General features: G+C 45.2%; 1 protein-coding gene across 1 annotated transcript in view; it reads right to left on the reverse strand.

Annotated features, from left to right (window-relative positions):
• The window catches only part of LOC124257670 (integrator complex subunit 5-like), a 49518-nt gene that overhangs the window by 7384 nt on the left and 28998 nt on the right, over positions 1 to 13136 (reverse strand). Inside the window, 5 exon segments of the mRNA XM_046691791.1 lie at positions 2290 to 2537; positions 3995 to 4184; positions 4186 to 4196; positions 9976 to 10094; positions 11507 to 11703. Of these exon segments, the coding sequence (XP_046547747.1) occupies positions 2290 to 2537; positions 3995 to 4184; positions 4186 to 4196; positions 9976 to 10094; positions 11507 to 11703 (765 nt within the window).

Below are 13136 nucleotides of genomic sequence, written 5' to 3' on the forward strand. Positions count from 1 at the left end.
AGGAATAGATGCCCTAAGTCTTAACAGTGCGAACAGCAGGAACTGTGTAGACTGGTAACAACCGTAGATAGCGATGCACAAGGGAGGCCTGTTACGACTAGCGCAACTCCTATGCTTGTGATGAGTTCTCGGTGAACTCCATGGCTCACTAAGCACAACGTCTCTCACGGAGATGGATGCTCCCGAGCAATGTGGTGTTCGGCCGCAACCTCTGAAGAATGTAAGGACGTAACTCAGCAAGTAAAGCCTCGCTGCGCCACAATTTACAAGGTACCCCTGTAAATCAAAGTCTGTTGACAATAATTGGGCGAGGTCCTACTTCAAGAAGACCCCCACAGACACCGACAAGGGGCGGGTGAAAGAGAAGCACAACTCAGAAAGCTCACAGTTTTAACATTCAGTTCCAGTCAACATCAAATTGAGCCTCACTCCTTTACATAAGGTAAGAACGTTGATCCCTGGATCTAGAACAATGGACTGCAGTCGACCGGGTAGGAGATCTAGGTTGATGTGTTGAATACGCTGAGGTAATAGTCCCATAATGATGAGAGGTCGAAGATCGATAAGGAGACCTTGAGCGTAAAACAGAGCTTATAGATGTGGGCGAAAGTAGTACATTTCTCTGAACGAGATCGATTTGAAGTGTGGCGTCTGGAAGGCGATTGAGAGCTATCAGGTCGTCTCGGCCAATATATCCGAATAATAGTAGGTCATTGATCCAAACGGTTCTGTGAAATCGTTTTGACGTTTTCACGTCAAAGAAAAATGACTAGAAGAGTCAACAGAGTTCGGCTAATCACCAAGAGAAGTAGGATTTGGTGAAAGCTATTTCGGTGAATGCTGATTTGAGGAATGCCGTTTCTGCGAAAACTGGATCGACAAATGCTGATTGGGCTAAAGCTGGACGGTTAGGCGTAAAGCGCGGACTGGCTGGTCCCGTCCGACATGATCTAGTGAACTGTGGTTCGACGAAAGTGTTGGTTTCAGCGAAATGAATGATCGAGGCATCGGAGCACTGGCGACAACTGGCTGGCGACAACACTCCTATTCACCGAATGGGAAGCATTCAGCTTAAATGACTAAAGGTGTGTCACAAAGGTCTTGCAACCGTTCCGGCGAACTAGTCCGATTCCTTTCGCTGCTGGAAGAATGATGACGGGATATAGAATGGCTTCAACAAATGCGAACCAGCTACTTCCTATCCGAAGAAACTGATAGCCCAGGCTCCCGAGAATCCCTTGACAACTGACCAGGGAGGCGAGAGACCGAAAGAATAGCCCTAAGATTCCGCTGCTGGGAAGTAGCCTGGGGGTGGCAAAACCCTCAACAACCCCCACATGGGATGTGGGCTCGGGCTGGATCTGAGATCTTCCGATAAATATGAGTCAGAGGATGCTCTCATAAAATCCTCTTCGTTGGAGTGAGGAGACCGATGAGCAGTGATAATGGGGCTCTTAATCTTGGCTTTCTTAGTGGGGCTGGGTCCTTCTACTGATGCTGCATATCTCGATCGATCAGCAATATGTCGAGAGCAGGCCCAGGATAACTCAAAGGTAAGATGCTTGGATTTATCACATCGATTGTGCCAGTTACATTGTCCCACACAATCGACACAGGAAGAATGCAGATCGCTCGAAGAGAAAACCTTGTTGCATTGTGCACATTTTTTCCTCTTCTTGGGCTGGTCGGTCTTCCCCATGATGTTTTTTTCTTAGAATAGTTGAAGAAACGATGAGTAATGTAAACCACGTCCACACTCAGGTGCAACAAGAAGGAGAATGATGATTCAAGGGTGTCCATGTGGGTAGATAGTGGGGCATGCTGCAGGCTTTGGTTGACGGCTGGGAAGCTGTCTTATAAGGAGGGTAGCATGGAGTGCTTGGGCGAATGGACAAGAGAGGCCTTGGGAGAAAAGTTTACATCGTTCCACTCAGTGTCGAAGCAAGAGGGAGAAGTGCATACCGTGAGATAAGATAGGTATAAAAATTGATGTGATGTCAACAAAACAATGTAACCATAGCAACAAGGAAGAGACATTAACCTACACAGTAGGAATATATTCCTGCTGAAAAACTACAATCAACACAGTAGTAATATATTCCTGCTGAAAAACTACAATCAACTTAATAGGAAACATGCGACTAGTTCTTGATGTGGCAAAAAGCTGTATACTCCCCCAGGGAGCTCAGACTACATTTAAAGACGCAATAATCAGTTCTCAGCGAAATGTGTTCACATGCTATCACATATATGATTTGATTACTATCATAAAATATGCCTTCCGCTTACCTCTCAAGTGAGATCCGGAGAAACTCCTCCTCTGGCCAGTGTGTGTCATTGTACAGCATGTCTGGAGTGGCCAGCTCAACCAACACACTACTCAGAGTCCGTGCAGCTACCTCGTCAATGTTCTGACTTCTTGTCTCCTTCACTTCCGTTTCCATGGAGTCATACATACTGTCGTCCCTAGCAACAATTTCTTGGCAACAGTTGAGCAGGGCATCAACAAGACTTTGAATGTTGCGAGAAATTTGCTCCTGAAAATGATGACATATACTGAATAACAGTATGGTAACAATTACTTTAAAGGGCTTCCGGTTTCATATCTCTCTTGTGTTTTGTTATACAAAAAGAGGTTAGTCTTTACCTGTAACTGTAAATTTACCTGTAAATGAGTGAGTATGGGCTTACGCCGCTATCAGCAATATCATGGTGTGGGTCACTAGAAATGGGCTCAACGCGTTGTACCTATGTAGGGAATTAAACCCGAGCTTTTGGTATAACAAGCAATATTTTGGTATAGGTCAGCCTACCGCCCCAATATCTAAAGAAACAAAGATAAAAATTAGGCGTGTTTTGTTTAGAGACATTATCATTACAGATTGTCACCATGGATGACATGGGGTTTGGTGTCAAATTCAAGATTACTGCATGGTAACAGCTACGTGCATATACAGAGCATCTCTATGAAGATAACATGACCCAGATAAACATTGATACTCCAGTCAGACCAGGTGTACATGTTCCATGCTGACCAGGCCTTGTGTGAGGCCCTTCATGCTGGCATCCATGTTAGAATTGGTCTTCAGCAACCCATGTCTATCGTAAGATGTTAAACATTTAAACAAGTTCTTCCTGCTGCTACCAGGCAGGGTAACAAGAAGTTGGAGTTGACCTTACCAAGGTGCTGTTCCAGCTGTTCCACAGAGTGATGTCACAGTGATCATATAAGTTATCACATCGTGTCGAGGGAAATACGGGTTTTTTATCAGTCCCGAGTAAGGTTGTATTCCCCGAGTCGGAGGTGAAGGGAATACAACCTTACGAGGGACTGATAAAACCCCGTATTTCCCTCGACACGATGTGATAACGAATTTATCTAGCCGAAAGTTTTGCTTCAATTTCATTCTCAGTTGTTGTGGCAAAACGTTTCCTTGCTGCCATGTTGACACCAGCAGATCGATTGACCTCAATGCAGCGCACGTTACTAAAGGCTTGGCGATGCACGCTTTTCTCACTTCGCGTGGTCACCGAGGCGTGGCGGGATAATATGACTTTTGTACTCCCTGCTCGCGGATCGTGACGGGTGTACATGGTATTTTATCAGAGTCACGTGAACCAATCAAAACTCAACATTCTTACATGAGGCTGGATAATCATAACTCTCTCCCTTCAACTCAACACTGCTTCAACACTGACTGACTGACTGAGTTTGGTTTTACACCCCCTTAGCAATATTCCAGCAATATCACGGCGGGGGACACCAGAAATGGGCTTCACACATTGTACCCATGTGGGGATTCCTACCCTGGTCTTCGGCGTGACGAGCCAACGCTTTAACCATTAGGCTACCCCACCGCCCCGGACTTGCTAACATGTTGATCAGGTAAGATCAGTTATCATCACTTGTACAAATCTAGCTAACACGTTGGCCAGTCACTAATGACCATACAGATGATGCATCCATTTTTTTTAAGAGGTCAAATTTTCTCACCTTTGAATAATTATTTTTGATTGGCTGTGGTTTTAGACCTTGACCTATGACCCCTGCATGGAAGACACTGGATGAAGTTTTCGGTAAGGTCATGGACATGGCTCTCTGCTGGTTCTCCATAAACAAGGAGACAGTGTCTTGAGACTGCAAACTCTTTTTCGGATGTAGAATCAAACTTCCCTCCAAACAAAAAGCAGTTCTCCTGCAAAAACAAACAAATAATGTAAATTTTCTGAATAAAATTGATATTTTATACTTATCCTGACTCATGCTTAATTGCTCGTCTTCTTCCTCTTGCGAACATAGTGGAACACTTGTATCTCCTTATTGAAGCTCCCTTCAATAATGTATGTAAAATCACTAATCACTACTCACCAAGAGTTATCCCTTCTTCCTGTTGTGGCAGGAACTGGCGCCACTGTTCCCCCACATGCTTCACTCTCTCCTGATTATGAGCCCGACACTTGAATTTGCAGGGAAATCCAAAGTGTCTAGTGGGGAGGTTGGGAGGGCTTACCTCATGAGTCAGGATAAGTATAAAATATCAATTTTATTCAGAAAATTACATATTTTTCCGTATCCTGACTCATGCTTAATTGCTTGTAGAATCCGACTGAATAGGTGGTGGGAAAAGCACTTTAGGATTTATTTAGTGAATTTTACGTCAATATATACCCCCCTACGGGAACTTCATAATGGCACTGTATTTACTGCTAAACTCTGCTGCTGTTAGCAATCGTGTTCTTTCAGCTGCCTTTTGATGGGGGGACCACAATTGTTAACTTTTGGTCCTACTTTTTCTGTTAACATTTCAATGTGGATTTAGCGACTCCATGTGGAGAAGCAACCCTTGCTGTACGAGTAAACTAACAAGTACTGGGTTTATCACTTATGCTAGTCTTGAGACGTGCATAGATATTCAAGCAAAACTCTGCTGAGTGTAGGCTTGATAAGTCATGTGATAACACAGCGAGACTACGTCTCATCTTCTGTGAGGAACTGTCAACTGTTGTGCAACAACCAGTGGGCCGAAATGGTGAATGCCTGAGACGTCCTCGGTGGCGATATCTCTCAAGTAGTGGTTTGCAAACACCATGTCCGATTTCCAGAAGCAGCCCTCCATGATCGTGGTAAGCGAGCAATTCCCATGTAGAGCGAAAGTGTTGACGCTAGCGCTCTAATTTCGCGGTGGGTTGGAGGCTCTTGGAGGATCGAGTCCTGCTGCTTTGTAGGCCCATAGTATGACAGTTCTTATCCAGATTGATATCGTAGTGCAGGAGACTTCCATCTGTGTCACTGTTGATAGCGGGACGAAAAGTCGTTTAAACTTGGCGTCTCCTTATTCTGGATCGATGTAGATAAACTTTCAATGCTCTCACTGGGCACAAGGATAAGTCAAGCGTATCATGTGGTCCGAGTATGGATGATAAGGCGGGGACGTGGAATTGTCTGTCCGGTTGACCTGGCAGTTGATTCTTAGCGATGAAATCCCATCGCAGTCCCATATGCACTGTGTTTTGATTTTCATCAAAGTGCGTTCTCTCGTAATCTAGAGCATGAATGTCCGACATCCTGACTGCTGTTGCTAGGGCTATCACGAACAGTGTTTTCTGTGTCAAGAATTCGAAGGATGTCGTCGCTAATGGTTCGTGGATGTCACTTGTGAGATGTCTGAGAACGATGTTGAGATACCATGCCGGAGCTTGAAATCTCTGTTTTTGGTCCTCCAATTTATAAGAGCGTAACAAGGCCAGTAACTCTGGTACTTTCGTTAGCTTGGCACCCGTCCTCATAGTAATAACTGAGCTCAATGCCGCTAGGTACGTTGAGAGTGTAGACCCTTTTAGTCGCTTTGTTTGCCGTAGGTGACAAAGATAGTCCGCCACTTGAGGATGTGTTGCTTTTCTAGCTGAAAATCCATTTCTAGCAGCGTAGGTCTCAAAGCTGCGCCACTTGTCGTCGTACAAGTTGCGTGTAGAATTGCGTGAAGCAAGCGTGACTGCTTTCGCCGCTCTGGCGGAGTACCCTCTCTTGTTTAAACATGCCTTGATACAGTCCACACGTGTAGTTGGAATGCCCTGGGTTGCCGTCGTATGCTGCTTTGTGTGAGGATGTACTAGTAGATTCGACCGCTCTGGTAGTTGCAGTATTGGTGGTCTGGAGTTCTTGTATGAGAATGGGAAACCACATTCTCGCTGGCCAGTAGGGAGCGACCAAAATCAGTTGGAGGTTCCTTGTCTGGCTGATTTTCTGTAACACCCTCGGTAGTAGCGCTGGCGGAGGAAACGCATACGCGTTTAGTCCTTCCCAGGATATGCTGAGAGCGTCTGTTGCCCACGCTCGTGGATCTGGGACTGGAGAGACGAATGTTGTTATCTGATTGTTGAAGCGTGTGGCGAAGAGGTCTATCAATGGAGCTCCTATTTCCTTGATGATCTGTGTGAAGATCTCTGGATGGAGTATCCATTCCGTCGGCGATGGTAGATTTGGACGGGATAGTGCGTCTGCTAAGACAGTCTGGGCTCCTGGAATGTGACATGCTCTTACGTGGATGTTCAGATCGTCGATGAGGTCGAACAGTTGAAAGCAGAGATCCAATAGGTTCAATGATCTTGTTGAGCCTTGCTTGTTTATGTAAAACGCCACTGTAGAGTTGTCTGTGTGTACCAAGAGATGCGCATTCTGTAGAATGGTGCTCCAATGGAGTATGGCGTTGATGACTGCTTTCATCTCCAGCATGTTGATATGCAGACTTCTCTCTTCCTGATTCCATATCCCGGCTGCCACATTCATGTTGAGATGTGCTCCCCAACCTTGGAGTGACGCGTCCACGTATAGATGAGTCTTGAACTCCGGCTCTGCTAAATAGATGCCTTCGCAAACATTCGACCTCCGGGTCCACCATAGTAGATGAGGTCTGAGGTAATTCGGGAGACCGGCTGGGTTGTAGGTCGCCGAGATGAGCGCTGATGAGGACCTGTAACGGGCGTAGCTGTAGTCTGCCTCTGGCTGTCATGTCTTGTGCGGACGTGAGGAGATCCAACAGACTCTGCCACTGTCGGAGTGGCCACGGAGAGAGTAAGGCTTTAGGGATTGTCTGTTGAATCTTGAGCCATCAGTCCTCTGGCACGACGATACGGTTCTGCGTTGTGAGAAATCTGATGCCTAGAAACTGCAGGTCCTGTGTAAGTTCTAGGTCCGACTTGAGTAGATTCACTAACCATCCTAGCTGAGTGAGTAGATTGATGGTGAAATTCAACTGTAGTCTGAGAGGCTCTGGATCTTGATCTACTTGAATCCCGTCGTCGAGGTAGAATGCACTGCGTAGCCTTCGATGATGTAGATATGTGACTATGGGTTTCGTCACCCTTGTAAACAACCAGGGGGCCGATGATATTCCAAATGGCAGGACCTTCCATTGGTAATGTAGCCCGTCCAGTGTAAATCTGAGGTACTTTCTCGAGTCGGGATGTATAGGGATATGCAGGTAGGCATCCTGTAGATCTATGCTGGCCATGTAGTCCATGGGACGGACGAGGTGGATTAGTTGAGGTAGATGTATCATGCGGAACGTGGGAGGTCTGCATAGATAATCCCTGTTGAACGTGCTCATATTGTAGATGAGTCGGAACTTTTCTTTGGAGTTTTTCTTTGGAACCAGGAAAACTGGGGAGTAGAAACCTGGGGTGATGTTGACTGGATCCACGATTTCTAAGGCCCGCTTGGTTAGAAGAGATGAGACGGCCTCTCGTAACTTCTCTAGCTGATGTGTCTTGAAGTCGAACTTGTGCGGGTTGACTGTAAGCGGAGGCGTGGCCTGTAGTTGGATGCGATATCCGTGTCTTAGGATGTTGGATACGTATGGATCTTGTAGTATTCCCCAGTTTTGCCAGTGTAGTTGTAGACGTCCACCCACTTGGGAAGGTTGTACAGGAACGGCTGGGGGTGGAAGACTCCAGTCGTTCCGAACCCGTCTTTCATTGTCGATAATCCCTGGAGCCTCTGGGTGCCCTGCCTCGTCCGGATCTTGCTCTGTAGTTGCCGGTAGGGCGGCAAAAGAGTCTTTCCCGCCTCTGGAGCTAGCCACTTTCTTGTCCCGTGCCCTCTGTATTCCAGGAAACTTGGATCTTCCTGAGTAACGCTGGGATGTCTGCCTGATGACGCTGGCCAGAGTGTCTATGGATTTGATCATTAGTCTCTCTTGAATCTTTGGTAACTTCCTTAGCAACCTTGTCGATTTCTCCAGCGAAGATGGAAGGAGTTGACCACGGGGCTGTGTAGAGTGACTTGGTAAACCGCTCACTCCAACTGCAGGAGGTGAGGAGACCTTGTCGACGAGCCAGAGTCAGCGCTGCGGAGATGGATGAAAGGTGGTCTGTCATGAACTGTTGGTCCTTCTTCTGCATAAGGAGGGCCGAATAAATCATTCTATCTTCTTCCGCAGTGGAGTCTCGAAACTTGGCGATGAGCGTTTCGTTGACTGCCCGAGATCTGTTAAGGCCGAAGAACATCCGTCTGGTCATAGTTTCCACTTGAGCCAGCTTCTGCATAAAGTCGCCCGGGTTGCAGGTCTGCGGTGGTACTGGCGCTGCCCTTTCTGCCGTGATGGCGACGGGGCCCACTGGACGGTCATCTGTTGTCAGCGTTGATACCTCGGGTTGAGAAGAGATCTGAGCTGAAGTCACCATAGCTGAGACCGGTCGTTTCTTGCGAGGAACCTGTGGGATGATGATTGGCTGATCATCATACAGACCCTGTTCTGTCAAGGGAACAATCTCGGCCGAGAAAGTTCTGGTTGTCTGCGCTGACTTCCCCTTGGTGGTGGACGCTGCCCTGGGGGTGCGGAGTCTGCGCTGGGTGGATGACGACCTCCGAGTCTTAGACTGCGACGACGGGATGTCTGGAGAAGCAGGTCTCTTCTTGGAGATGGCGGACTTCGTCCCACGCCTCTCCTCCGAGGGAAACTCCAGCGGAACACCAGACGGTAGGGGGTCGTCAGACAGCAGTTGACTGGTGAGGGACTCAGCTGAATTATCCATGACTGGATCAACCCTTCTCGACCTATCTGCGGCATGTCTCAGGACGCAAAGAAGGTATTTATTAAATGCACAAGTAGATAAACGCTTGCAATAATTGCAGCGTGCGCTGAAAGAACATGGTACCGTGCAGCTAGGGCATATTAGGTGCGGGTCAGCAGCAGAGAAACGTAACTTACATTTGGAACAGATTTTCATGAACGTAAACTACTGAACAAACACGGACTACACCGTGAATAAACAGTGCTAAATACAATTAAATATCAAATCATATCGATGAAGGATACCAGCTAAACCTCTATAATAGACTAATAGAGGTAACTGACTAAGTAATAAAAGGATATAGCGCCGTAAGGAGACACAGGCGCTCTCACAACCTGCTCACAGGGCGAAGAAGGAGAGAGTGAAGCATGTGGGGGAACGGTGGCGCCAGTTCCCGAAAACAGGAAGAAGGGATAACTCTTGGTGAGTAGTGATTAGTGATTTTACGTACGCATTATTGAAGGGAGCTTCAATAAGGAGATACAAGTGTTCCACTATGTTCTCAAGAGGAAGAAGACAAGCAATTAAGCATGAGTCAGGATAAGGAAAAATTATATGTTTTAATGCAGACAGAGTATATTTCCAGCACAGCTATGGAGAAGAACACATACATTGGTTGGTTGGTATGTTGTTTAACACCGCACTCAGCAATATTCCAGCTATATGGTGGGGGTCTGTAAATAATTGAGTCTGGACCATACAGTACAGTGATCAACAGCATGAGCATCGATCTATACAATTGCAATATGATGACATGTGTCAACCAAGTCAGCGAGCCTGACCACCAGATCCTGTTAGTCGCCTAATACAACAAGCATGGGTTACTGAAGATCAATTCTAACCCGGATCTTCGCAGGTAAGAACACATATGTCTGAAGTTAGAGGTGATGGTTAAAAAGTTACCTGGGAGGTTGCACCTTCAGTCAGGAACTGTATCAGCATACATTGTGCTGAAGAATGGCGATGCAGCTGGCGAAAACAGCTCTTGCATAGGCGCACATTCCGCAAAGTCTTGGCATCATCTAGCAAGGAGAGGATAACAGACTGTTGGAACATAATCCCATAAAAGAGGTCAATGCTTGTGTCTTACCTGTATACTTCAGCATGGTGAAGGTGAGTCTAGTATTTACCTGTAAACTTCAGCATGGTGAAGGTGAGTCTAGTATTTACCTGTATACTTCAGCATGGTGAAGGTGAGTCTAGTATTTGCCTGTATGCTACAGCATGGTGAAGGTGAGTCTTGTATTTGACTGTATGCTACAGCATGGTGAAGGTGAGTCTAGTATTTACCTGTATACTTCAGCATGGTGAAGGTGAGTCTAGTATTTACCTGTATACTTCAGCATGGTGAAGGTGAGTCTAGTATTTGCCTGTATGCTTCAGCATGGTGAAGGTGAGTCTTGTATTTACCTGTATGCTACAGCATGGTGAAGGTGAGTCTAGTATTTACCTGTATACTTCAGCATGGTGAAGGTGAGTCTAGTATTTACCTGTATACTTCAGCATGGTGAAGGTGAGTCTAGTATTTACCTGTATACTGTACTTTAGCATGGTGAAGGTGAGTCTAGTATTTACATGTATGCTACAGCATGGTGAAGGTGAGTCTTGTATTTGACTGTATGCTACAGCATGGTGAAGGTGAGTCTAGTATTTACCTGTATACTTCAGCATGGTGAAGGTGAGTCTAGTATTTACCTGTATACTTCAGCATGGTGAAGGTGAGTCTAGTATTTGCCTGTATGCTTCAGCATGGTGAAGGTGAGTCTTGTATTTACCTGTATGCTACAGCATGGTGAAGGTGAGTCTAGTATTTACCTGTATACTTCAGCATGGTGAAGGTGAGTCTAGTATTTACCTGTATATTTCAGCATGGTGAAGGTGAGTCTAGTATTTACCTGTATATTTCAGCATGGTGAAGGTGAGTCTAGTATTTACCTGTATATTTCAGCATGGTGAAGGTGAGTCTAGTATTTACCTGTATATTTCAACATGGTGAAGGTGAGTCTAGTATTTACCTGTATATTTCAGCATGGTGAAGGTGAGTCTAGTATTTACCTGTATATTGGTGAAGGTGAGTCTACCTGTATACTTCAGCATGAAGGTGAGTCTAGTATTTACCTGTATATTTCAACATGGTGAAGGTGAGTCTAGTATTTGCCTGTATACTTCAGCATGGTGAAGGTGAGTCTAGTATTTACCTGTATACTTCAGCATAGTGAAGGTGAGTCTTGTATTTACCTGTATATTTCAACATGGTGAAGGACAGTCTAGAATTTACCTGTATATTTCAACATGGTGAAGGTGAGTCTAGTATTTACCTGTACACTTCATCATGAAGGACAATTAACATTTACCTGTATATTTCAGCATGGTGAAGGACAGTCTAGAATTTACCTGTATATTTCAGCATGATGAAGGACAGTCTAGTATTTACCTGTATATTTCAACATGGTGAAGAATGTACAGGTGAGGTTGGAGCACAGACAGATGAGCACGGAGGTCTGGAGCGTTGCTGGGATCTGGATGTGGCTGAGGATCTGCAGCACGGTTGAGGAGATGTCGCGGCTGGGATGGAGCAGCAACTCCGACAGCGACAACAGGTGCTTCTCCAGACACTTCCGCAGCTGGGAACTACAACAGAAACACAACAGTCACCCCCAGTATTGGACATTTTAACTACAAAATGTAATTTTTTGAGTAAAATTGATATTTTATACTTATCCTGACTCATGCTCTTTTGCTTGTCCCCTTCCTCTTGCGAACATAGTGGAACACTTGTATCTCCTTAATTGAAGCTCCCTTCAATATAAAATCACTAATTGGTACTCATCCAAGAGTTGCCTCCCCTGCCGTAAGCGCGGGAACAGGTGTCGCCACCCTCTGGCCTCATGCTTCACTCTCTCCTGATTTTGCAGCCCAACACTTGAATTTACAGGAAATCCAAAGTGTTATGTGGGGAGGATGGGAGGGTTAAACCTCATGAGTCAGGATAAGTATAAAATATCAATTTTACTCAAAAATTACATATTTTCCTTATCCTGACTCAAGCTCTTTTTGTAGAATCCACCGGAGTGGAGGTGGGCATAAACAGAATACTTTGGATTTATAATTAGTGATTTAAATAACTTATACTGTAATAACCCCTGCGGGAACTTCATAAGGCATTGACTTAGGATATTTCCTTTATAATAAGCCATAGGTTATATATTACTATAACTGGGGTATTACATTACTAATATACTGATATACCAAATATAGATATAAAAAGCTACTCTGATAGAGAAGCTGTACACTGAACATAAAACTCAGTATGAGCTTAAGGTTGAATAACCTAAGCTAAATATATATACATAGCCCTAGAACTCCGTGGAGTTATAAGCTAAATAATATATGTATAATATACATAATAATCTCGTGGGGGTGAATATTAACGCCTACGAGGGACTGTCAGTTGCTGAGCGAGGACCAAAGGACCGAAATGGTGAATGCCAGAGACGTCCTCGGTGGTGATATCTCTCAGATAGTGATTAGCAAACACCATGTTAGATTTCCAGAAGCATCCTTCCATAATTGTATTCAATGAACAGTTACCGTGAAGGGCGGGTGGAGGCCAATGCCCTGATTTCATGTGGATTGATGCTGTTGGAGGGTCCAGTCCTGCTGCCTTATAGGCTGATAGAATGACAGTTCTTATCCATATAGATATGGTGGTAATGAGAGACTTCTGTCTGATTTGTAGGCGATAACGGGATGAACAATCTTCTGAGCGATCTTAAGCCTTGTTTTGGAAACGACGTAAATAGATTTTGAGAGCTCGTACTGGGCATAGAGATAAGTCCAATGTATCTTGAGATCCGAGAATCGAGGATAGCCGCAGGGACGGAAATAACCTGTCTGGTTGACCTGGTAGTTGATTTTTGGCGATGAAATCCCATCTTAATCCCAGGTGCTGTGTTTTGATTGTCATCAAACTGTATCCTCTCATAATCTAGAGCCGTGAATTTCAGATATTCTGGCTGCCGTGGGCTAGCGATAACAGGAAAATTGTTTTCTGTGAGAGAAAT

The sequence above is a fragment of the Haliotis rubra genome, unplaced genomic scaffold, assembly GCF_003918875.1.
Source record: "Haliotis rubra isolate DU_JTF1 unplaced genomic scaffold, ASM391887v1 Scf67, whole genome shotgun sequence".
NCBI lineage: Eukaryota > Metazoa > Mollusca > Gastropoda > Lepetellida > Haliotidae > Haliotis > Haliotis rubra.